At 36.0% G+C, this 24,599-nt stretch overlaps 6 protein-coding genes across 9 annotated transcripts in view; 2 read left to right on the forward strand and 4 right to left on the reverse strand.

Moving 5' to 3' along the window:
* LOC105168865 (SURP and G-patch domain-containing protein 1-like protein) overlaps positions 1–253 on the reverse strand; it is an 8,370-nt gene extending 8,117 nt beyond the window's left edge. Inside the window, 1 exon segment of the mRNA XM_011089050.2 lies at positions 78–253. The gene's annotated coding sequence lies outside the window, so the exon portion shown is untranslated.
* Positions 2,960–4,461, forward strand: LOC105168873 (DNA damage-repair/toleration protein DRT100). Its single transcript, XM_011089062.2, has one exon. The coding sequence runs from the start codon at positions 3,032–3,034 to the stop codon at positions 4,136–4,138; it is 1,107 nt and encodes a 368-aa protein (XP_011087364.1). The 5' UTR covers positions 2,960–3,031; the 3' UTR covers positions 4,139–4,461.
* Positions 5,412–9,885, reverse strand: LOC105168882 (protein gamma response 1). Of its 2 annotated transcripts, XM_011089074.2 has the most exons (4): positions 9,661–9,885; positions 7,285–8,674; positions 6,476–7,112; positions 5,412–5,774 (listed from the first exon to the last, which is right to left on the reverse strand). In XM_011089074.2, the coding sequence occupies exons 2-4, from the start codon at positions 8,672–8,674 to the stop codon at positions 5,585–5,587; spliced, it is 2,217 nt and encodes a 738-aa protein (XP_011087376.1). In that variant the 5' UTR covers positions 9,661–9,885; the 3' UTR covers positions 5,412–5,584. The 2 variants fall into 2 exon arrangements, with proteins under 2 accessions (XP_011087376.1, XP_011087385.1); XM_011089083.2 differs by lacking the exon at positions 5,412–5,774 and having other exon boundaries at positions 6,353–7,112.
* Positions 11,455–13,224, reverse strand: LOC105168896 (60S ribosomal protein L31). The gene is made up of 2 exons (XM_011089094.2): positions 13,001–13,224; positions 11,455–11,927 (listed from the first exon to the last, which is right to left on the reverse strand). The coding sequence occupies exons 1-2, from the start codon at positions 13,207–13,209 to the stop codon at positions 11,648–11,650; spliced, it is 489 nt and encodes a 162-aa protein (XP_011087396.1). The 5' UTR covers positions 13,210–13,224; the 3' UTR covers positions 11,455–11,647.
* On the forward strand, positions 13,670–23,640 carry LOC105168906 (uncharacterized protein At5g08430). Of its 3 annotated transcripts, none has more exons than XM_011089105.2 (9): positions 13,670–13,891; positions 14,637–15,461; positions 16,232–16,344; positions 16,737–16,796; positions 18,218–18,268; positions 19,081–19,151; positions 19,913–20,118; positions 20,761–20,805; positions 21,574–23,640. In XM_011089105.2, exons 2-9 carry the CDS (start codon positions 14,819–14,821, stop codon positions 21,966–21,968), a joined length of 1,584 nt encoding a protein of 527 aa, XP_011087407.1. In that variant the 5' UTR covers positions 13,670–13,891; positions 14,637–14,818; the 3' UTR covers positions 21,969–23,640. The 3 variants fall into 3 exon arrangements, with proteins under 3 accessions (XP_011087407.1, XP_020552716.1, XP_011087415.1); XM_020697057.1 differs by lacking the exon at positions 13,670–13,891 and adding an exon at positions 13,968–14,070; XM_011089113.2 differs by lacking the exon at positions 13,670–13,891 and adding an exon at positions 14,077–14,245.
* LOC105168918 (zinc finger A20 and AN1 domain-containing stress-associated protein 5-like) lies at positions 22,793–23,902 on the reverse strand. The gene has a single exon (XM_011089127.2). It carries the CDS (start codon positions 23,641–23,643, stop codon positions 23,131–23,133), a length of 513 nt encoding a protein of 170 aa, XP_011087429.1. The 5' UTR covers positions 23,644–23,902; the 3' UTR covers positions 22,793–23,130.

A 24,599-nucleotide genomic window follows, 5' to 3' on the forward strand; every position in this document is an offset into this window, starting at 1 on the left:
AAAAAAAAAAAAAAAAAAAAAAAACCCTAAAGTCGAACACAGCAGGATATGATTAACATGGGGTTCTACTTGTTTACCTGATTAAGAATGAACTGAATTAAACGATTGCACTGCTGTTAATGAAGATAGTAGGCAACACGAACCCTAATCGTATATCGGTGAATGAATAATTGCGACCACCAGATTTTGGTATTTTTCTGCGAAGGGGAAATCAATTTTTATTTACCGAGATAAAAGAATATGTCTAAGGAATGGCATAAACACGACTTAAAGGAAATTTATACGAACGGCGTCACGATTAACTGTCCTTGTGAGTTTAGGACAACTAAGTTGGCACTCGGTAGGTTGCGGCCCCAAAAGTTCACGGAATTTTCTATTTCACCCCATATTTTTCTATTTATTAGAAAGATATCCATCAAATTTTAAACAGGTATTTGCCAAAATTTATTTAAAGAACTTTTCAGCTTTTTATCGGAAATAAGTTGAAAACATTTTTATTTAGATTTCATTTATAAACTAAAATAATTTAAGTCAAATTGATCAAATTTGATAAAGTTTGAATCTAAACAAAACCCAAAATATATTTCGCATTTTCAAATTAATTATAAATTTATTATTAATATAATATTATAAGCTCTATAATTTTATTTTATTTAAAGACCTTAACAAATTATTTTTTAAAATAATATCTAGCATTTTATAAATTTAAAAAATACTTTTATAATATATATATATAGATGAAATTTTATAAATAAATTTAGGCAAACAGGGTGTTAGTTACAAATTAAGATTAAAGAATTATGTAATTAATGTGTTGGGCACATAATTATGGAGGGTGAGGCCATGTTTGGGTTGACAGTTTCACATGAGAAGAAACGAGTCTTGTCCTCGTCTTCCCGACAATGCAAGCCCATGTCCATGGACCATTTCCCTTTTATATACAAAAAATAAAATTCACAAATAAAATTATTTGTTATTTAGCCATTTTGAGTATTAATTTTATTTATCTATATTATTCAATAATGCATATCTATCTATCTATTTATCTGTCAATACCTTTATACAATTGAATGACAGCCAATTAGTGTACTCGATTTATCGATCTATCGAATTTTTATTTTTTTTCTCTTCTCAATTTCATATTTTCCACTCTTTTATCAACATCTCATTTTCTCTCGTCTCAACTCCAACATCTCTTTTTCTTTAATCATCGTATATATTTTTTTAATACTTTACTAATCTAATTAATATACTTTTAAAATAATAATATTTTTTAAAAATTTTAAATTAATTATATATTTACATTTGAGTGCATTATATATCCGCATACTATATATTATTGAAAAGAGTCCGTTTGGTGTCCAAAATAATTTTAGTCTGCCATTTATTTCAAAAAAAAATTAATTTAATTATTTTTAATTTTCCCACTCATCATGACCTTTTATAACTAGCCCTTTGATAGTTATTTAATTTTTTTTCTCATGTACTTTTGTATCTCTCCAATCTATATACTATTATATATATTAACATATTATTATATATATTTAGGTAGTTTTTAACTTCACAAAAAATGAATAATATGATTTATACAAATATTTTATCGAAATAATTTGAAAAAATTATGCATATATGTAGGATGTTTCACGTTTAAGTGTACCACAAACTACTAGTATTAATACACCGACCACAAAAAATATGCAATTAGCAGTAAACTTGACATTATGAATTCTTGAAACTTTGATGTTTATTTACAATGTAAGTCCTCGTAATTGAATTAAGAAAGATAATACGTAAAATTTTCTGAATCGATTTAAAACCAATATCTAAAATTAGATTTAAATGATTTTTAAATGATAATTAATAAATACTTATCTAATAAATAAATTATAAAATATAAAAATATAGGTCCAAAGAAAAGAATGAATGTCCCACGGCAAAAAGTCACAATCTTTTGTTTGTGCATTCGGATCATGGGCACATGCTACACATGACAATACCTTATACACAAAATCCCCCTTTTTCTTCTTTGGAATATTTCAAGTAAAGTAGTCCTACATGTGACGTTGCAAAGGATAGCTAGAATACTTCTATCAACCCCTTTGGCTATGAGGATTTGACTGATCTAAATTTGTGTTTTGAGTGTAAATATAATATTTTTTTTTATGTTGTTTCGAATATGATAAAAGAAGATTTTTGAGTTAGTATAAATGACATCATTAAATATAAACGAATCGTACGAGCCATGTTGCTATCTTTTATATGAAGCATGATTTCTGACAATCAATCTTAATGGGAAGTCATCATCAGGTGAGGCATTAAGTTTATGACAAGGTGAACTTCACAAATTTTAAGGAGACTTTGATCAAGATGTCAATGAAGACCGCTATTATAGAATAATTATATTTATACCCCTAATTTATAGTATATTTATACCAACTCATCTAATCTTTTACATAATTATAGAAACTATCCCGGTGTAGGGGTAGTTCATGTAATACCATTGACATTTATGGAGTGCATGTGTAATTTTTTAAAAGGAATGATGACTTGTGTAAATGATATTGAAGTTTTTAATAAATGTATGTGTAATTTTTAAAAAAATAATAAGAATAATTTATATAAATAAATTAAGAATCACGAGGGTAGATGTAATAGTCCCATAATCATATGATCTCAGTTCAATGAAAACTTTATGATGTTTAAATTTTGTTATTTATGAAGGAAAGGAGTGAAGTTGTTTGCAGTGAAGTGAAGGGCATGGCTATCTATGGCAACACTTTTACAGTAAGTGGGGTCACGTGCCTTCTCACCACCTTCTTTATTGTAACAAAACTACCCTTTTCTTTCTGTCTGTGTCGGCTCATCAACTGTCATCATCCTTTCCTAGTCCTAACCGCAATTCCCCCATCTTCCCAGGGGTATTTTCGTCCTACCCTCACTTATATAACGTTCCACTCCTACAACCCCCCGACATCCTTCTTCCTCCATTCCGTCCTCTGCTCTCATTCTTACCTCAGATACACATTTAGAAATGGGGCTGACCCGAAATTTCTTGGTCAGCACAGCCACGGTGCTGCTGGCCCTGGCTCTGGCGGCGAACGCCTGCTCGCCGTCCGACCGGGCAGCTTTGCTGGATTTCAAGGCAGCCTTGAACGAGCCGTACTTGGGCATATTCAACACATGGTCAGGCACCGACTGCTGCACCAACTGGTACGGCGTCAGCTGCGACCCGGAAACCAAACGGGTCGCTGATATTGTCCTCCGTGGGGAGTCCGAGGACCCAATCTTTGAAAAGGCCGGCCGCTCCGGCTACATGACCGGTTCTATCTCCCCCTCCATCTGCCAGCTCGACCGCCTCACCACCCTCGTCGTCGCCGACTGGAAGGATATCTCCGGAGAAATCCCGGCGTGCATCACCTCTCTTCCCAACCTGAGAATCCTCGACCTCATCGGGAATAAAATCTCCGGCCAAATCCCGGCTGATATAGGCAAACTGAGTCGACTCACCGTGTTGAACCTCGCCGACAACCAAATCTCCGGTTCTTTACCTTCTTCCATCGTCAACCTCAACAGCCTAATGCATTTAGAGCTTAGCAACAATAAACTCTCCGGAGAAATCCCATCAGACATCGGCAAACTATCAATGATGAGCCGGGCTCTACTGAGCCGGAACCAGCTCACCGGACCAATCCCGAGTTCCCTAGCCAGCATCTACAGGCTGGCCGATTTGGATCTATCAATGAACCAGATCACCGGCTCCATCCCAGATCAGTTCGGATCAATGCCGGTTCTCTCCACCCTAAACTTAGACAGCAACCAGCTCTCCGGCGAGATACCAACCAGTCTACTCGCCAACTCCGGCTTAAACATTTTGAACTTGAGCAGAAACGCATTAGAGGGCAACCTCCCCGACGTGTTCGGACCAAAAACATACTTCACGACGATCGATTTATCGTACAACAATTTGAGGGGTTCCATTCCGAAATCATTATCTTCAGCTAAGTACGTGGGACACTTGGATCTGAGCCACAACCACCTCTGCGGCCCGATTCCAGACGGGTCGCCGTTCGACCATCTTGAGGCCTCATCCTTCGCCAACAACGACTGCCTGTGCGGAATGCCGTTGCGTACGTGTTAAACAACTTTAATTCTTACATGGGTTGTAATTCAACGGTATATTGGTGTTGATTTTGTGTATTAATGTTGTTGTAATGGTTAACTTGAAATTGTAGTAATTCTGAATGTTGTCCGTTAAGAAAAGGTGATGGGGTTGCACGTGAAAACGTGTGCGACAGCTTTATGGTATAATGAAGTGGGCAAAGATTTGATGCTCTATCTCTCTATTATTCGGAAATAGATTATTACCGTTTGTTTGTTTACATGTATGATTAGTTGATTAGTGCAATGGTTTACTTTTAGTACGTGGTCTATGTCAATTTGTATTGTGGATGATTGAATTCTTGAGAGCAACCAAGAATGTACAACGTATGTAGGAGATGATTGTGCAGAAATTCGAAATTATTGGTGTGTAACATTATGAGCCACAATTACGACGAGATTATGCAAATGCTATGCTGTCCATCAACCTTGGATTGGATTGATTTTAAACATTAAATGATAGTGTCATGATGTTATAAATCAAAGTATTGATAGAAAGTAATTATGTATTTGTGTTATTGTCACTGTAGTCCCACCAAGAGACCTAATCATCGAATCCACTATATTACAACCGAGAAATTCAAATTTTGGTCGAGGGCAAGTGATGTACAAGGGTACCACAAGCCCATATCATACTTGTATTAGAATGGCAGAAATAACAGATACTAGTGGTAAAACAAGTTTAGATAATAAACATGGAGATGGAAAATTAAAAAATGCAGTATAGAAACAAGTATTAAACTGACTATGGGGTGGAGGAGAATCAAACAAAGGTCAAGATCAGTCTGTAGAGCAGATGCATGTTCCTATACTATTATCCCCATGTGGGCTGCCTGGAGAGACGAACATCATCTTATTATGTGGGTCACCACTCACACTAAATTCCCACAAATAATGTGTGGCTCTCACAGTCACAGAGTTTGTTGGTTTGAGTTGTGTATAGGAATTATATTATTATACTTTTTAAATGTTTTAATAAAAGAACTTAAATTTAAAAGAGTATGCAAAAATTATATCCTAAAGGATGAATAACTTTAAAACAATGATAAAACTTTATATTTCTCTGTTTCAGCCACTATAGTTGTTTTTTTGGGTTTAAATTAAATTCAGCAAACCGACATTGGGACTAGATAATATCAAGTATTAATAAAGCCCCAAAGACCATATATATATATATATATATATATATGTATAATGTTTATAAAAGTACGTTAAATAAATGAATGCATTGGGCGACTGAACCTCCAGATAGAGTTTCTATACATAACAATAATTTAAAAAGTAGATAGGATTAACAAATAATTGAAAACAAACAGAGACACGAGGACTTGTTGTCAATTTCAGTCTCAAAGTTGTACTACTAACAGGAATGAGGAATCTCTCTGTCCAAATCACTTGTTATTGACTCCTTCACACAGTTCTCTATTTATTTATGTGCATCATCTCCATGTGAATGTGTGTGTATACATAGTATGTATAGATAGATAGATACAGGCAGGTAGGTGTGCATGGGGGCATGTACTGTCTGACTGTATAATGGCTGATCCTTCTCTATTTTTATGTTGAAGGCTTCTTCAGTTCCTTCGCGTGTGTGCCGGCAGTCATTAGTAGTTTTCCTTCCAGAAGGACCACAATTAAAGACGAAATATTTATAATCTCAAATTTTATGAATTGTATCAGTTATTATATGTAGTTCTTAGCACAAGAGACCATGTTCATTATTTTCTTGGGATTGTGTCCTGAGAAATTTCGAATTTGCACCCTATTCTCTAGGGATGAAAATTGGCATCCAACCTATGATATATGTTTTGTAGCTACGTCAAAAACAAAATATGTATATATTTTATTTATACTTATATATAACATATAAAATATCTTCCTTTTATAAATTAAAATAAATGATATAAAATAATTCATATTTTTAACATATACACAAGGAACAAATATTTCGAAAGTCTTAATATTTCACAAACTAACACAAGTAGGTCAAAATCATAAATATATATATTTATCTTTCAATAATATTATTCTTGTATTTATAAAATATATTTAATTTTTTTGATATTTTAATAATTCTAAACCAGGCCTAGAGAGTTTAACATGTCCAACCCATTGGGTCTTGGGTTCGTGGCAGGTCAAATCTTGATTCCAAGAAATTTTGGTGGGTCGAGTAAGAGATTCTGACAAACCCAACTCAAATTCGAACCATTACCATCCCTAGTATTTTTCATCATGAGTACGTCCTTTTTCAGGAATCTACATTTCCGATTCAAATCCAATATTCCAAAATCCCTCAGGAGTTAAAGGAGGTGCATACCTATATCGATGCCTAGACACTCCATTGTGATGCTCGCAGCGTATGTTTTGCTTATCATTATTAGAGTTGTTGCCTGCACCAGGGAGAACAACATCATAGAACTTTTTGCATTGCTTGCATTCAACCCCCTTCAGACTTTCCCTCTCAGATTTCTTTCGTACTGATTCAACATACTTAAAACCTAATGTTCCCGCCTTAGTTGATGTGTTCGGCTTCTCCGGTCCACCATCAGCATCCATGTCTTGTGTTTCATCATCAGAATTATCAAGTCTCATGTTTACAGGAACCAGTTTAGGAGAATTAGTTGGATCTTCCTTCATGACCTTCCCTAGGTTTTCTCTCACATTCTCCAGGGGAGTATCAAGGAAATCATCATGGGGATCAGGTCCCACACGGCTCTGATGGGCCCTAGTATCCCTCCAATAAGAAATAGGTCGCTTTGCACCGGCTGGGGGACAAGATTTTGAACTAGTTGGGCATTTTGGAGGAACAACAATACTTGAAGTAGATGGTGAGACAGGACCAGATCTTTGAATGAATCCACCACCTTTCTTGTCCTCTAATGCTTCTTGCTCATCCACTGGTTTTGTTACACCACTGGCTTCTCCAGAAGCTTTTAAAGTATTATTTTCAATATCTGCAATTAGATGTATGTAAAGAGAAAATGAGGAGTGGCAGATAAAAGTAGGATGCAAACAGAGATATCTTTCCAGCACGCACAATCCACATCTAGAAGCAAAGAACTGTGAAAGCAAGCATACTGGGAGAAATGAGACTTGCGGAACAAAAACTAAAACCATGGGGCTTACCGCATGATGTTATTGGAGTCTGATTGGCTCTAATTATTTCACTTTCATCTTCCATTTTATCAAGAGGCAGCCCAGTTTCTTGAGCATATTTCTTCAAGAGATAGTTGTATTGAGATTTTAGCCTCTTATATGCAGCAATCACGTCCCTTTTTTTCCTCTTTTCAGACAGTAATTCAGAATCTTTTACCTCAATCTGCTGCAACAACTTTCCGTGCAACTCCATCCCTTCAGAAGACTCTTGGGTTCTCTCGGAGAGACTTTTTTGTAGCTTATCAACTTTCTCTTTTAGGCCTTTCTGTTTATCTACAAGCTGTTTCCTCTCCTCCTCAAATTCTTCCAATGCCTGCCCTCTCTTGATTCTATCGAAATTATATGAATTACTTTGTTGGAGTAACTGCTGTTGAACTTTTCTTACCTCCTCCAGTTCACACGTTTTCTTCACAAGTTCTTTCTGGAGCGCCTCAACATCACTTCCACGACTCTTTACTTTTGCTGCAAGAAGCTTATTCTCTGTCTCATACTTAGTCAGTAGTTGCTCGTTATACATTATCTCTGAGGCTTGAAATTCAATCTTCTTTAGCAGATTTGCCTGCAATTCCTTCCCCTTATCTACTTCTTCAGTCTTGTCTCCAAGTCCTGATTGCAAAGCATTAACTTTACTCTCCATGTTTTCAAGATTGGAGATTAGCCCTTTTGTTTTCTCTTCATACTCCTTCAATTGGTTTTCTTTCTGTACTATCAAACAGGCCTTTGATTGATTTAGTTGGAGTAGCTTGTTTTGCAACTCCATTAGCTCATCAACTTCCTTAGATTTCTTCATTAGCTCTTGTCGCAATTCCTCAGTTTCAACCTCCAGCTTCTTTGGAATTTTCTGAAGCATTATACTTTTTTCTTCAAGCTCTTTTATTGTCATTTCATAACTATGGATGAGGGAGGATTTTGATTCAAGAAGCTTCTGCAGATTTTCATGTACTTTCCTCCCCTCATTTACTTCCAGAGTTTTCTGTTTCAACTCTTGCTGAAGTTCTTTGACGCGGTTGCATGACTGGGTTTCCATGCTAATAAATTTTGCGTTCTCCAACTTCAGCAATTGGTTCTCTTCCAGAACCTGCTGCTTTTCACCTTGAAGCCTCTTAATCTGGAGTTGCAGGTCCTTTTCCTTTTCTTTATATGCATCTTCTGCAGCTTCCTTTGCTTCAGAATATATTTGCTGCAGGCTCTGAAAATTTGGGAAAAGTTGACTGCAAAATATGTACTCTATCTGAGATATCCTGTCTTTGGCTTCCTGTATTGTGGCCACCAGAATGGTGCTGAGTCCAGAAATATATTTTGCATCAGAACTGTCAGCAGGATGTCCCAGCTTAGGAGACTTTCTTAGATTGCTTTCCATCTACAACAAGCCGATGTTTGTGAAAATGAATAGGTTAATTATAACAGCAAACTAGAAATAACGGGATCATTGCATATGATCTTCTGTCGATCATCAAAGAACAGATTTACACAAAGAGACGATATTAAACAATAGGATGAAGCATAAAATATGGATATGGCTTCTTGAATGATGACAATTTACTCAAGGAGGTCAGAACGTATCCTTTATCAAGTACTTAAAATTTTATTGAAAAGATCAGTCACTACTTCTTTCCCTGCACTGTAGTTTCATAAAACATGATTATACTCAATGAGTCTTTTCTCAAACCTGTCACCGAGATGAAAGCCATCAAGCCTGCAATATTCTTTAGAATCAGCTTTCATGGCATCTGAAGAGGGATTTTAATAAAGTGTTTACTAAGATTTCAAATTATGTGGATCTGGTACTAAAAACACTTTCCCCATAGTAAATCCAATCTAATTGTCACCGAGATGTGCTAGAACAAGTCAAATGAAATCATGTTTAGAAAGCCACTTAGCAAATCATCTTATAAAGTTTATCTCATTTTTTCGCAGAACTACTTGCATCTCTTCTTCTTTGATGTGTTACCACAAAAAAACATCTATGAAGTGAGAGATTCAGTTAGCCGGACAACCACGCACCTAAGTATTAGCTAGGTCCACCAGTTCACCAGCATTACCAAAAACATAGACAGGAACACGACGAACAATTCCTTAACCCCAAAACTTTCAGCACTAAAAATAATCATTTTGCATAAAGTAGTAAAAAATGAAGCTCAACGCAACAAATCCCAAAATGCTATACACCGGGGGAAAAAAATTAGATACATTGCAGACGTAAAGCATAAATTTGCCAAAATAATCACATAACCAAATAGAAAACAAAACAAATGAAAAGGCAAAATCACATTTTCCATAATCGATATAATTCAAGCAACTGAATCGCCAAATGCTGAGATGAACAAAACTGTTCACAACACCAACCTATTCGTCCACTGGGGCAGAGAAAAAAGAGGAGTATAGTTGGAGCGGAGCAGTCACAGGAGATCGAAGGGAGGGAGAGCTAGAAAAGGTCAGTGGCAAGAGAAGGGAGAAACCCTAATCCCAACGGGAAGTAGAGGCAAAAATGGCGGAGCGTCCACTAAGCTTTCCTGGACGCGGGAAATATTCCACGCACTTCGCTTTTGCCTTTCTGCTTAAAAAAACCATTGGCCCTATAAGACTTTCAGGAAACTTGCACTCAATATATATATATATATATTAATTTCAGAAAATAGCTATCAAAATAATTTTTCTTATTAAATAAAATTCTTTTATTTTACTTTCTAACAATTTTACCCTTTATACGAATCGTTTTATTTACTGTATTGACCTTTACAATAATATTCTTTTAACTGTACTCACTTGTTTCTAACATAACTTTTTTATAATAATTTAATTTTAAAAATTTTGATATTTTTTATTTAGTTTTTTAGTATTATTATAATTATTTTTTGTTTGAACAATTCTTTATTCATTATATTCAAATTAATAACTTTCTTTTTCGATTTAGTAGTGGTGAGTGATAAGAGAGGAAGCAGAGGAAGAGTGAAATCATGCGCTCCAACTTAGAACCTGAAAGAACATATTCAAAGGCACTTCGGGCTAATAATTGTTGATAAGTTTAAATATTTAAAATTGAAAATTAGAACATTGATTGTTATGATTATTTTTTTAGACGAAAACGATGATTTATTATTTATTAGATAAACCAATTACAATTACCATAATTAAATATTTATATATAATAATAATTGATAATTTCAATAATTATATATTAATAATTAAAATTAATTAATTATTATTAAAGTATGACTACATCTCCATATGCTGGTGGGTTTCAAGCCACCTTAAAGTCACGGTAATTCAATTTCGTGAATGAAGCTAAATTTTATTGACTGATTACATGATTGTTACTTTATTAGTGATACTAGGAAATTAATCAATTTATTCCCCCCCAAAGAAGGAAAAGAAATAGCATGTTCTATAGATACTCCGAATTTGCTTATTTAAGATTGAGTTTGGTAGCAAATGATTTGTGAAAATCAAATTTTGAATAACTAATTTTAAGAATAATTACAATATCATTTTCTGAAGTTTGATGCAATTATACATAAATTTCATATAATTTAAAAAACTACATCTGACACCCTTGAAGTTTACTACCTCTAATAAATAATTCATTTCATTAGTCAAAATTTATTAAATTTATTGATATTACAAAAAAAAATTATTGCAAATCAAATAATTTTTTCAATAATATCAACAAATTCAATAAATTTTGAAAAAGTTTATACAAAAACAAACAAATATAAATATAATTTTTCAAAATAAAAAATTTATAGATGATTACATAAAATCTCAAAGTAAGGAAGTATTTATCCTTAATTTTAAAAGAAATCAAATTGTAATCACACAAAAATCGTAAAATTTTAAATTTTAGGAAACATAAGCACCAATTATGTTATTGATTAAAACAGAACAATTATCATCTTCAATCGCCAACGCTTTCAAATCATCATCAGCCAAAAGCTATTTAAACTCAAGTCACCAAACACTCTTAACCATCATAATTTATCTGCAAACACGATTTTGAGAATTCCATTCTCAAGCTTAAACTCGCACTACGAAACAGGAAAAGCCATTTAAGAGCTGTTGCTAGAATACCCCTTTAAAAGGAGCATAACTAAAAATAACCAGCAGCTAGAGCCAACCCCATAAGAGTATGCATCCAACCAAAGCAAGCAATTTAACTTTCTGATCATTAAAACAAAGAGAAACAATATCAAGTGAATTCTAATATAAGATACGTGTCTCAAACTGGAAGAATTGCATCAAGTCGCATAATAATCCTTCAAATCAACTTCTCTAAACATAACAAAGACTGAGATACAGCAAAATTGAATTTAGCAAAGTAATTTAGAACAGAAAATCATTCTTCCTCATCAATGACTTGGGTTCCCAATCCCTTCAACCCTCCATCTGGAATTTCTGCAACAGTCACCAAAGAGTAAAGCTCCTCCTTAGCATCTTCATCATCATTCCTCTTTCTTGCGATGCGCACGCGGATTCTTCTTGGCACACTCCGAATTCCACGGCTCCAAATGTGCTTGTTCAACTTGACATCAACCCGGACATCTGTAGTTCCCATGGCTTTCTGGGCAAACTTTCTGATTTCCTTGATGGCTTTTGGAGCCTTCTTCTTGAAGGTGCTAAACACCCAGAAATATAACAAGGTCAAGTAACATTTCGAAGAGGCACTGTGGCCTAGGAACCAAAACTCAGCATAAAATGTATATATATATATATAGGCTGGTGGAAATTGAGAAAAAAACTTGAAATAGATTTTAATTGAATTAGAAAGCCAAAAAAACTCACACTAAATTTTTTTTTTTAACAAAAGGCATATATCTTATGAATCACACATGGAAGGAGTTTAGAATTAGCCAATTAGCTACAAAGGCACTCCCAATTCATGAACAAGACGTTGTTGGACTGAATGAACAAATAAGCCATAAAGTGTACTTATCAGCCACTGGATGTAGGAATAAGGACACCAAATTAGGAGTTCCAAACTTTAACAGACCAAACAACCTGGCGACTTGATTTCAGCTCTACAATTTATGCTATTGCATTCAACACCATTATGTTCGTGGGATTAAATTTATATAATCGCATTTTAACCCACTTCAAAGTTCAATTAGTAAGCATCTTCACATAGAGAACCAAAAGTTATGTTCCCCTTCCTCTGCTCTGGCAGCTCCTTCAGTTAGCAAGCTATGCTGGTTTGGGCAAGTCTATTGCGAAGGATTTAAATGGCGTCCTATTCGATATAATTCATTCAAGGGGCAGACATTTACAGACACTCAGTTCAGATTGGATCATAACATCAGCCATATATGATTACTCAAATTCTACTTTAAGCCAAACAGCACACAATGAAGCAAGTTCCATTTTGCTACCATGAATTATTTTAAGAATGAAAAACCAATTTCAATAAGCGAGAGCACCTTAGCGAATAAAAAAAAACACGAAGTACAAGCAAGAAATTCCCCCAAAATCCCAGGGACCAGATTAGAGACACAGAACTAGCAAACGCACCACTTGAACACAAAACATAAAAGGAACAACGAGCAAACAAAAAAGCAATTCCATTCATCAAAAGCCAAGCGCAACACTTCAACCAAATAAATCGAAAAGAGACCTCTAAATACCTATCACACCAAAATCACACACATATATAAACATAGAGAGCGAGAGAGAGAGATGGAGGGAGGGGGAGTACCATCCATGGAGGCGTTTGTGGAGATTGATGGTGTACTCCCTGGTGACCACCTCCTCCTTCCTAACCTTGCTACCCTTCTCCACCATTATTGCTGCCGCTCTTACTCTCACAAAAAATGCACCGCCTTTGTCTTCCCTGGAGCTTAGGGGGCGCTGAGGAGAAACCCTAGTTCGCTGGAGGAGGATTATATAGCTTTGCTGCTTTCGCATGAAAAACGTCCTTCGTTTCCTCTCAATTTACGGAAGTGCCCCTCAAAACCCTCAAAGCCCTCGATTAATGGGTTATTATTGCTTAACATGTACAAAGCCCAACCCACACACTGGAAGGCCCAATATTAAAAGCCCAATATGAATTCAGACCGTAAATTAAACTACATGAACGTTTCTTTTTTTCTTTTCTTTTTTTTTATTTAGAACTACATGAACATTTCGGACCATTGAAAAAACAAATAAAATTATGAATACTTTTGTCCCAAAAATACAAGTAAGGTTCGTGAGGGTCTTGTGGGATTATAGTAATTAATGTGTTTATCCCACATCGAATCGGGTCATGTGCTAAATTTGAGATCCACTTATAAAAAATTAAATAATTAATTAGATGATATTAAACGGGATATTTAACTAGTTATTTTATATAAATACAGTCGATAAATATATCCAATTCAATCCTTACAAGTAAACAAGGCCTAAAAATTACAGCTGCCTCAAACTTGAGCACTTGGCAACCAAACTCGGCGCAGAGGAGAGAGTACACACAACCTCTCTTCAACTATGAGATGACACTGAAATTTATTACGTCATTCTGTATTTTCTCCCCTTCAAGAATTTGTAACGTACTTCACTCCATTTTTCGACGCTGTAGTTCTCGTTGTCTCAACCTACCCTCATAAAGGTTCGTTCTTCATATTGAAGCTGAAGAACAAAAATGATTCACCCCCCCCCCCCCGTTTCGTTTTGCTGTATCCCCCCCCCCCCTTCTTTTTTTTGCCCTTTTGAACTCTTCTTCTCACCAAATTCTTGAACCCATTTGAAGGTTGCGTTGGTTGTGTTTTTAATTCGGGTTTTATGATTGTAAGTGGCTTGAGTTTCGCCATTTCTTGAATTCTTTATTTGGTAAAGGGCTACTTTATTTTCTTGAAGTCCTCTTTGTCTAAAGAAAGCCAATTTCTAGTGCGAATCTTGTTTTTGTTTTTTAATCTTTTTGGAGTTTCTGTGGGAGATGTGTGCTTCTGGCCCTGCTGCTTCGGTGAGCTTATTCTTGGCATTTTTTCTTTTGATTTATGTAGTTCTTACCGATGTACGGTTCATCAAGAATTGAGGATTGTCTGGATTTAGATATATGTGAAATTAAGAAAACGTATTTGGTCTTTGCATGTAACTATTTTGCCTTTGATTATGAGGAAGGTCAGGGAACGGATAAATAATGGAGTTTAGGGATAAAGAGATATCAAATTAAGAAGGAAAATACAGACTTTTTCTTGTGCGGTTGATCGTTTCACGGACCTGTTAGAATAGTTGAAATGTAGTGGAACAAAGTTGGTGTCATTCAATTTGAGCGTCAAAAATCTCTGTTTAAGGATGCCTTTACCATGTGTTGTATCTTGTTGACAAGTTTTACTTCTTCTATTTTGTCACAGAGCTTTGGAAGTGTTAGTGTGAAAGTTGTCTTCTAGCCGTGTAGAGAGGCAGCAGCCAGTGAATACTCTTCCCTTATCAATGTCCTGAACTTCTGAGGCTCAAACACATTCGTTGTAAAAGAAAAACCCACTGCTCATGAATTAAGTTCTGCATTGCTTAGAAGCTCCTCTGTTGCAACAATATGAAGGACAACTTTTGGGTGGAGGAATCCAGTGGGAAACCATCTGTTTCTAAGAAAAGGAAGCGAAGAGTTGGGAAAAGAAAAATTGAGTTTATTGGTTGGGGCTCTAGGCCTCTGATTGAATTTCTTGAAGCAATTGGTCAGGATACAAGTAAAAAGCACTCTCGACATGATGTGGCAGCATACATCAGCAAGTATATAAATGAAAAAGGTCTTGCTAGTGCAGAAAAGAAGAAGAAAGTCCTGTGTGATGAGAGACTCCATGCTCTTTTCGCCAAGAAGTCTTTGTCTCGAATAAAAGTGTATGATATGCTGGAAGAGCACTTTGTTGAGAACCATGATGACTCTGATGATGAACTTTTGGATAGTTCAGAAGAAGAAGATTATGGAGGAAAAAGATCCTTAGGCCTGAAAATTGGTCCTAGTGGTCAGATGAAGAAGGTTCCTAAGACACCTAAAAGCTGCTTCGCTGCTATTATTCCTGAAAATATCAAACTAGTTTATTTAAAGAAAAGTGTAATTCAGGAGCTTCTCAAGGTTCCTGAAAGCTTTGAGTATAAAATATTGGGGAGCTTTGTCAGGATGAAATCTGACCCTAATGACATTTATCAAAAGAACCGGTTCCAGCTTCAATTAGTCACAGGTGATCGGGTGTTAATGGTTTATTTAACTATTCTAATGCATGCTATATAATCTGCCTCATTCTACTTTTAGTATTTCCTCAACAGTTACAAATTAGCTATTCTGTTTTTGAGAGATACCTTACAAGCAGTTACGAATGAGCTTATCCAGATAGCATTTTGAATATGTCAGAATATCATTAAAAAGTATATGAGAAGCTTTTCTAGAAAGTTGATTGTAACGAGAATCATATTTTGTGCAGCTTCTACTGTTGTGTAGGACAAGATCCAGAAGTGGATTGGGAGCATGTGTCTTATTTTGAAGATTATATATGGCCACTTAACCAATTGTTTGCGTCTTCTAAAGTTTTTGTATAAAAATCATTAGTGGCTTCTGTAGACTTGAAATTAGACTTCTCCGGTTCATGGTCCATGGCATTCGAGAATGAGCGGAAGTTGTACTTTATTTGTTTATGATTATTGGACATTTCAGAGTTGCTGTTCAGTGGAATTTACGGGTGATGTTTGGTGTATTTAGTGTAATATGCTCCAGTATTACAGTTGCTATTTGCATTAACACTTTATAATAAAGTGCTGAGAAAAAGAATTAAATATTGGAGAGTGCAATGTCCAGCTGATCATTATATAATTTCTGTGACCAACCATTTCTAAGAAAAGGGTGGCTTGCTTGTTTTAGTCATCTCTTCTTCTGCTTGCTTTCATGCATACATACATCTATGTTAGCATATGTATTTAATGGTTTATTGCGTCACTAATACTGTTTTCTTCGCAGGTGTAGAAAAGGTTCTTGGTGGTGGTGATGCTGGCATCGAGATCTGTCTAAAAGTCTCAAATTTTTTTAAAGATGTTCCTATTAGCATGTTGTCGGATGATAACTTTACCGAGGTAATTATGCATCCAAACTCTTGAACTTAGAGGTGATGTAGGCCCTATCTGGTGATTCAGTTTAGGCACTGATGACAGTATCACTATTATGTACTTGGGCTCGCAGAGGCTTTAATTTCACTTTGATGTCTTCATGTTGGAAACTGTTTCTATTTTATTGGTCTGGTCTGGAGATGGGGATAACTTTATTTCAGCCTGTGAAATAGCTTGGCTGTTGAACTTTTGAGTTATCTAATTTTCTATGAGTAAGATATGAACATTAATTGCTCTCACTTTGCTCATGTGGATTTATGTATCCTCGAGCTATAAATGGCTGCTTCAAAAGTTTTACGCAGCATCCAACTTCATGTCATTTTTTGCAAAGGGTCTCATCCTTGTTTTGTTTGTCACAGGAAGAAATTGAGGATGTGCGGGAGAGAGTTAAAGCTGGCTTGCTTAAGAGGCTGACTGTTGTAAGAATTCTTGAACATAAACGACCCTTCTGTGCAGTTTGGACATGCTCCGCATGAAAGGGTTCTGTTATGCTTTGCTACATGGAGCTTTATAATTTGACCTGTTGATTACTAGAACTTGAGAGATAGGATGAATTTTGAATGAGATCCGGTCTCTCTTTGGATACTTAAAATATAATTTCGTTTACCTACAAAGACATAAGAATGATGCTTTTGCCTCAATGAGACAATATAATGAGAGGTGGATGCAATATTAACTGACACTTCAAGTTTCAATCTCATTTCTTCAACAAGCCACCTTGTCTTCATGCTTACGGATATCTGGTTTTTCCTTGGTCTAAATATTGGTCTCATCAATGCTGGGTTGAGAGCAGAAATTAAGATGGTCACCTGTTGTGTCTCAAAATGGGGAAAAAAACGAAAAGAAAAGAATCAACTGTCATATACTTGTCCAGTGGTATACCCCTTCCTTTTGTTGTCTCAGTGGCAATGATATAGATAGGGGATACTAGTGAAACAATTCTGTATATTCTGTCTGCTGTTCATGTTTGGATGTGTATGTGGTCAATTTCTCTATATTAACAACAATGTCATTTCACTATTATTTGTTTTGCCTGTTTAATTGGACAAACCAGAAGATGTTTACATTTGTTGATTATTAGTCCTTTAGCATCTTAGGTTCATTAGATAATTGGGAAAATGTGCCTGCTTTAGGCAAAGGAGTCTTCTAGTAGACTGTACTATAAGTAAATGAAAAATGAAAGCATAGTGGCTAAAGTTTTGCCAATTACTGAAAGGTGGGTGGTCCATTTTAAGGTAAAATTTCTGATGAAATCCAAGAATGAAATTCTGGCCTTTTTCTCATGTAAGTGTATTAGTAACTCTTCTCTTTCCCACTTGCACCCAAGAAATTCAGAAGGAAGTTAAAAATGTATTATGGAGATTAGGAAGAAGGGTACGATACTCGAGTTAAAAATATTTGGCCGGTTCTTTAGAACTCATCAAATGTAAATGGTTTCTGCAGTTTAAAACATTTAAGTTTAAACTGCCACCACCCATGATAATTATCCGACATTCTTTAAAAATACCCCTTAGGACAGTTTTACTTTCTAGTAGTTGCCTTGTCTTTTCCTCTTATATTTGTTATAGTTGTGATGGAATAATTGTTCTATTTTTCTTCTAGTGCATGATTATGACTGATGATTGTGAGGCTCAATTAATCTTATACATTGCTTAGCTTTTCCCTTCTTGATGCATTAGCTGCGTGTAGAAATTAAATATTGTTGACTTTTAGTGTGTTCTTTCATTGATGAAATGATTATCCAATTATCTTCTATTTGTTTTCACTATCACTTTTTATTCTTGTTGTCTTTCTCGTTATCGCCCTTTGTAATTGAATATGGTGTTGGCATAATTGTCAGAACGAACTTGAATTGAAGGCACAAACTTTGCATGCCGACATAACAAAACATGTAAGTTCTGCTCTTTTTACCTATTCTCTTTCTTCTTTTTCATATGAGTTTTAACTTATTATTGATCAATTTCAATTGTTTAAAACAGTTCTCAATTATGCCCAAAATGTTATTATTGCACTTTTGCCTAAAGTTGGTCGCATTCCAAATTTCACCTGTTTTAAGTATTTGGTATTAGAAGGTAAACCTGATACATCCGCTGATGGATGTGTGTCAACATGTGATTCGCGATTGATGTCTAAAAGTGTTGAATTAAAATGCTGTATTAGGGTACCTGAATCAACATTTTACACCCAATAATTTATCCTGGAATTTATCAATCGGGCCAAAATGTTAATGGGAAAGATGAAAAAGGTTTGTTTTATATATTCGATGAAATGAAGAATGTGAATGAAGCGCAACCGGATATAACTTTTTCATTACATGTGAATGTTTTTCTTTTCAAAGAACGGCCAAATAATAACCTGAGATTTTTTATTTTATTTTATTTGGCAAGTGGCAATCTTAGTGATCATATATTGCAATGTTCTGGCAAGCTATACTTAATTGTCTAGGCCAGGTTAAGGGGTATCCTTAAACTTCAACCAAATGGTTTAATTCATTATATAACTGATTGATATAAACAAATTTATATCAATTTATATAATTGCTCGAGCTGGTATTCTGAAGATATCCATACATTGCCTGGATGTGGATGGGAATTGTTGCTGATCGATCCATATGGCTGTCTCTTAGAAGATTTCAATAAGTTTTAGCTGATCCTTGTCATGGTTCTAACTGTTTCTTCCCATCCTCTTTTCATTTTGTTGCAGTGGATTGCAAAAGAAATTTCTTTGTTACACAAGCTCATCGATCATGCCAATGAAAAAGGATGGCGAAGAGAATATCCTTTGATATTCATATGGCTAGTTTGTGGAATGGACACTCTTATTCTGGATTTTAATGTGTACCATACAGTTAATGTCTTTAGTATTACTGTATGCTGAGCCCTATATAGGATCTTTGACTAAAGTTGCATTCTCCTATAACTGGCTTTTGGTAACATAAGCAAATGGGATTTAAGGGCAAATTAAGTGAATGATAAAACAATGTTCCGACTGCCATTTCTCCTTTTTTATTAGATTGCTCTACTTGGCATATCAGTTCCTATGTTGATATACTCCGTCCTGGTTTCACAAGGCTTATAGTTTTGGGCATCACTCAGCTAAGGTTTTTCCTTTTTTCTTTTCAGATTCTTTTCCCCATTGATTAGCTTTATTTGATACCTCCTTAGTAACGGATATTTATTTAGACACTCGTCCCTTTATATATGAACATGTCCAAGTCATTTTATTGCAGCATACAAATTCTAGCCCGGTATTTATGATGTGCAAAAAGACATGATAGCAATATCTCATAAATGGTTTGGGCTGATCACATGGTTAAATTTTAGCAAGAAATTGACCAGGTTGTCATAAAGATCATCTACCCTGCCGATTTGTCACTTGTCCATCCTGTGCATTTGACAGGAATTGGATCCCTATGACGACAGAAGTCGGGCAATGTTTTTCTTGATCTTCTCCCCGATGACTGCTTTTTGCTTTTATTGTAATTTAAGCTTTTCATTCTTGAGCAGCATTGCTTACTTAACCCTCTAGAGTTTACATTGTTTGAGTACCTAGAAAGAAGGAAGACGCTACAAACACCATCTGAACAAGAAAAACTATTGCTTAATATTCCAGAAGTTATTGCAGAAGAACTAGATCCTGAAGGTACAGCAGCTGATGCTTCTGAAAAAGCAGAAGGAAGTGCTCGCTCTCCAAAATCAATTCTTAGGGGGAGTTCAGATGTCTCCAGCACAGATGCTTCAGGTGCCTCTTATGCCCGATCCCTGCTTGAAACGTCTTTCAAATCACATGAAGATACTTGAATCCCACAATCTTTTAAGCCTCTAGTATTAGTTGAGTGCCTCAGTGTCCTTTCTGGCTATCCCTAATGATCCAACACCATTGTGGTTTACTCATCTATTTCTTTTCTATTTGTATTTATTGTGTTTTTACTACTTCCTGTAGGTTTGTCCCACTTCTCACTCAAAGTGATTTCTCGTGGCTTATAGAGCTTGGAATGATCAAACTATCTTTTCATCTGCTTGCTTTAATCTTGCATTTTAATCTCCTAGTTGGTGACTTCCTCAATTCTTGTAATGTGTTTACTCATAATATTTTATAACAATCTCTTCTGACTGGATTTGTTGACTTCTATGTTTTGGGCAATCTTGAGTTTTAATTGGTGTTCATTGCAAATCAAGATTTCCGGACTTGAATATGGTTTAATGAATTTTTATATTCCGTGATGGTAAAATTTTCATTTTTACCAATTTATCTTTTGTCATGTAAAATCACTGTGCTTGTAGTTGCCGTACGCCGTAGTTGAGATACGACATTAATGTAATGTTCCAACCTTAGTATCAGGAGCTAGCTAAGGTGCCTTTGATGCATTCACTTATTTTGCAGGACATGAACATGTCAATGAGTCATCGAAACAAGTGAAGGAAACGGGTAAGTCTAGTATTTCTTTTCAGATGTGTGTAGTTGATCATCCTGTCTTTACACTTTAGTTGTTGACAAAGACCTTTATCCCACCATAGGCACATTCAGATGTTATACTGGACAAGCATTTTATGACTCAGAGGTTCCCATAGGTTTGTATATTAGTATTGACCTAGTTAGTGGCCGTCACAGAATGCTTTTTTTGAGGTTTATCTTTTATCTATGATCCTTTCATTGGTTAGGCATTTATTGGTTCCCAATGGTGCCACCTGATTCTGCGTTTTGATTGAGGGTGCCTTCTCACCGGTTGAGTTTGTTTGAATATTTGTTGAGCTTCCGCTATGTGTTTTGGCTTGGTTTGATTGTCAACTGAATTGAGTTTGAATTAGTTTTAATTAAAACCGAACACAAATACAAGGGGGGCCTTATTACTGGTCGAGCTTCCACTATGTGTTTTGGCTTGGTTTGATTGTCAGCCAAGTTGAGTTTGAATTAGTTTTAATTAGAGCAGAACACAAATTGTATTTGAGTAGTTTGGTCTTATCATGTATATTTTATGATTCTTTCAAGATTCAAGTTCGAGAGGAGTTCCATCATACTTTATCGAACAAAAACAAATTTTCAATCAGAAATCAAGTTCACACAATTTTTTAGCAATTGATCTTGAATCAAGCATCCTGTAGCTTGATTTGTTTTTCTGTCCTGTAGTGATAGCTAACTATCTAGAACATTGAATTGTCCTATGATTAAATGACATTAATATCTAAATTTATGTAGGAGATCAACACAATGATTTCATTGGACAAGGGACAAGGACAGCCGATGTGATCGGGGAAGAGAGAGACGTCATGAGTCACAAGGAAGGGGACCCTCAACAGAAGCCAGAACAACCAATCGGCACAACTCATGTGATCGAATTAAGCGACGATGAACAAGAAGATGACAACCCAAAGAGCAAGGATCAAACTACTATGGAAAGCCCAGATGACGTTATATGGCACTATGCTGATCCCCAAGGGCAAACACAAGGGCCCTTCTCGCTCTACCTATTGAAAAGGTGGAACGATAGTAATTACTTCCATTCAGCCTTTACAGTTTGGAAAAGTGGGCAAACGCCATTCGATGCAGTTCTATTAGTCGATCTGCTCCGTCGCACTTTCCCATGTTCATAGACATATGGATGTTCGGTGTGCTCCTTCGCACTTGCCCATGTTCATAGACATATGGATATTCGGTGGTCCGGTATGTAAGTCTGCACAGCACTGAGGAAATTGTATTTGTGAAGACGAGAAAGAGTAGTTCTTTAATTGATTTTCTCGCAGACAGAATTGAACCTTGTTAGGAGCTGTAATTGGAATTATGTAGAGATGAACAGCGAAAGAAATCTACATTGCCGCCTTCCATGTTGAGATCCAATGTGCTAACGTGTCCTGTGTGAAGTATGTGGCTTCTTGAGGTCTGTTCTTTCATTGTGTAATTAAGGTTCAGGCAGGTTAATCCTGTTGAGCTGTGCCCACAAAGCACGCTTCTTACAAGTGCAGAAGCACAGCATTCTCTACAACAGGAGCTTTACTACCTGTGTGGCTTTGGGGTGAAGTGAAGGATGATGATGAACACAATCCTGTTCAATAAGAAACACGTTTTTTACTTTATATCGGTGAATCCTGGATACAATTGAATATTGACTGTATCCAATTCCACGTAGGTATTACCACGAAAAAACATAAAATATTCCACCAGGAGGATACTTTTGAGTGTGACATTTCCTGTAAAACCAAAAAGCCAACAGCAATTTCCCATTATATATCCGCTTTCAACTTGCCCACATTATCAATGGCCCGCAGCATTCAGAGGCTTGTCTGACAGTGTCAGATGACATTTCGCTTTCCTCATTCTAAAAACTTTCGGCCTCACCTGATAATCAATCAACATTCAACTTTTTTTGTTTTCTTCATACATTCAATTTATCAAATAACAGCACAACAAGAAAAGGAAATTAGTTGCAATTGTTCTTCGGATCATTTAACTGAAACAAGATGATAATCGGCATACAAATAGAAATCAAATTTAGCAGAAACAAGTGATGGCAGAGAAGTTTCATCGCAATAGTCTTTGTTTCCTTTTCTGTTAAGAGTTTCAAAAGAAAATAACACGCCGATTTCTCCCACCCTTTCGCGTGAATGGAGAGAACGCCCCGGCTCCACGCAAAGAGAAACACAGCAACAGCACGTCGGCCGACCATCGATCTTCATTTCCTTTCAGATACGTGTTGAATTGGAATATCTTGTTTGCGTCTTAATGTCCGCTCAGGGTTCGGTTCTACCCTTTTTTTGGTCATATTTTAACAATTTTAGCAGCCTTGACCACTGGATTCTCCCTAGCGATGGCTTGTCGCCCAGCGGCTTTGTAGTCATAGCTACAATCGTGCCGGTCGGAGTACCGATGATCGGCGCAGAAAAGCTCGCCGCAACGGCATCTAAATCCAGTCAAGCCTACCTTCCTCCGGCAACCTGAGCAACGGTTGACTTGTCTCTTCACCGGAGGCGCCTCCACCTCCGCCGCCTCTATCTTCAGATCTCCACTCGTATCCGCCGAATCAAATTTTCTCTCCGGCGAACACGTGATAGATCTGAAGGATTTCTCCACAAACACGTTATTTACATGTTTGGCTCCGCCTGGCGACGTAGCCGCGGCTGAAGCTGCTGTGGAGGCCGTGGTGGTGTTGAAACACTTCTGACATAAATTATTGGCCGCGGAATTCCCCGCAACGCCGCAATTAACGCACAGGGAGATGGTCTCAGGTACGACCTTAAACTCCGTCTCTTCCTTCTCCGTCTTCTGCGCCATTAACGCCAAAAACAATCGCAAAAAAAACCTGGAAAAAAAAAAACAAGAATAGATATATACTTGTATATACTCCTCTCCTCGTATACTTTATGATTTGCAGGGAAAATTACAGGTTTCCTTAGAGATAGATGGGGTCTTCGTGTATGGATTTAGAGAGAAAATCGAAGAGTTGTAGAGAGAGAAAGAGAGGTGTGGATTGGGTTGGAAGGAAGGAAGGGTAGAGGGTGGGAATTTGAAGGGCGAGAGGTCGGCAAGGGTGAGGCAATGATGGCCTCATAGAGACGCGTATGAGGCAATTTGTGGGGGGTGGGAATGGACGGAAACAGCCTCGTGGCTTTAGGTGAATTGCGGTGGGTGTTGGTGATGGTATTGGTATTGGTAGGATCGTTTTGTGGATCAGCTCTGACGTGTTATTGCTACCCTAATCCTCAGCATTTTGGGATATTTTTTTTATTAATGTTTGATGATTCATTGATTAGACACTAATAAGTATTTAATAATTTAGGATTAAATATTACATTTTGCACCCTTAACTTTGACACCTTCATCATTTATCTTATATGAAAATTTTTATTTAACCATTGAAATTGTATAACATTACAATAAACTTGTCGCGCTATTTGATTAAGTTCGATTTTAGTGTGGATTTTAATTCAGTTTAGATTTAAAATAATCTTAATTTAGATTCAGTTATCATTTATTTTAATATTTTATATTTATCAAATCAATATAAAAATAATATTTTGTAATAATTATATACACGAATTTGAATGTGTCGCCCCCACTAATAGGTCGTTGATTATTAATGATATTTTTATTCATTTTATTTTCGAATATATGGAACTGTTTTTGCTGAATATAGTTTCTGACATAATTTTAAAATGATATAAATTTGTATATTTCTATTTTGTTATTATCTGTTAATTTTTTCTATAAATAATATTCTACTCACATAT

Source organism: Sesamum indicum, linkage group LG1, assembly GCF_000512975.1.
Source record: "Sesamum indicum cultivar Zhongzhi No. 13 linkage group LG1, S_indicum_v1.0, whole genome shotgun sequence".
Taxonomy (NCBI): domain Eukaryota; kingdom Viridiplantae; phylum Streptophyta; class Magnoliopsida; order Lamiales; family Pedaliaceae; genus Sesamum; species Sesamum indicum.

Bases quoted from the DNA above. Each gene is read 5' to 3' on its own strand.
- LOC105168873 (XM_011089062.2), top strand. From the start codon at position 3,032: ATGGGGCTGACCCGAAATTTCTTGGTCAGCACAGCCACGGTGCTGCTG.
- LOC105168882 (XM_011089074.2), bottom strand. From the start codon at position 8,674: ATGGAAAGCAATCTAAGAAAGTCTCCTAAGCTGGGACATCCTGCTGAC. The intron at 7,113-7,284 runs GTAAGCCCCATG...ATCTAATTGCAG, and splicing joins GACTCCAATAACATCATGCG to ATATTGAAAATAATACTTTA. The intron at 5,775-6,475 runs GTATGCACCTCC...TCCTTCTGGAAG, and splicing joins GTGTCTAGGCATCGATATAG to GAAAACTACTAATGACTGCC.
- LOC105168896 (XM_011089094.2), bottom strand. From the start codon at position 13,209: ATGCGAAAGCAGCAAAGCTATATAATCCTCCTCCAGCGAACTAGGGTT. The intron at 11,928-13,000 runs GTACTCCCCCTC...CTGGGTGTTTAG, and splicing joins CACAAACGCCTCCATGGATG to CACCTTCAAGAAGAAGGCTC.
- LOC105168906 (XM_011089105.2), top strand. From the start codon at position 14,819: ATGAAGGACAACTTTTGGGTGGAGGAATCCAGTGGGAAACCATCTGTT. The intron at 16,797-18,217 runs GTAAGAATTCTT...CATAATTGTCAG, and splicing joins TGCTTAAGAGGCTGACTGTT to AACGAACTTGAATTGAAGGC. The intron at 18,269-19,080 runs GTAAGTTCTGCT...ATTTTGTTGCAG, and splicing joins ATGCCGACATAACAAAACAT to TGGATTGCAAAAGAAATTTC.
- LOC105168918 (XM_011089127.2), bottom strand. From the start codon at position 23,643: ATGGCGCAGAAGACGGAGAAGGAAGAGACGGAGTTTAAGGTCGTACCT.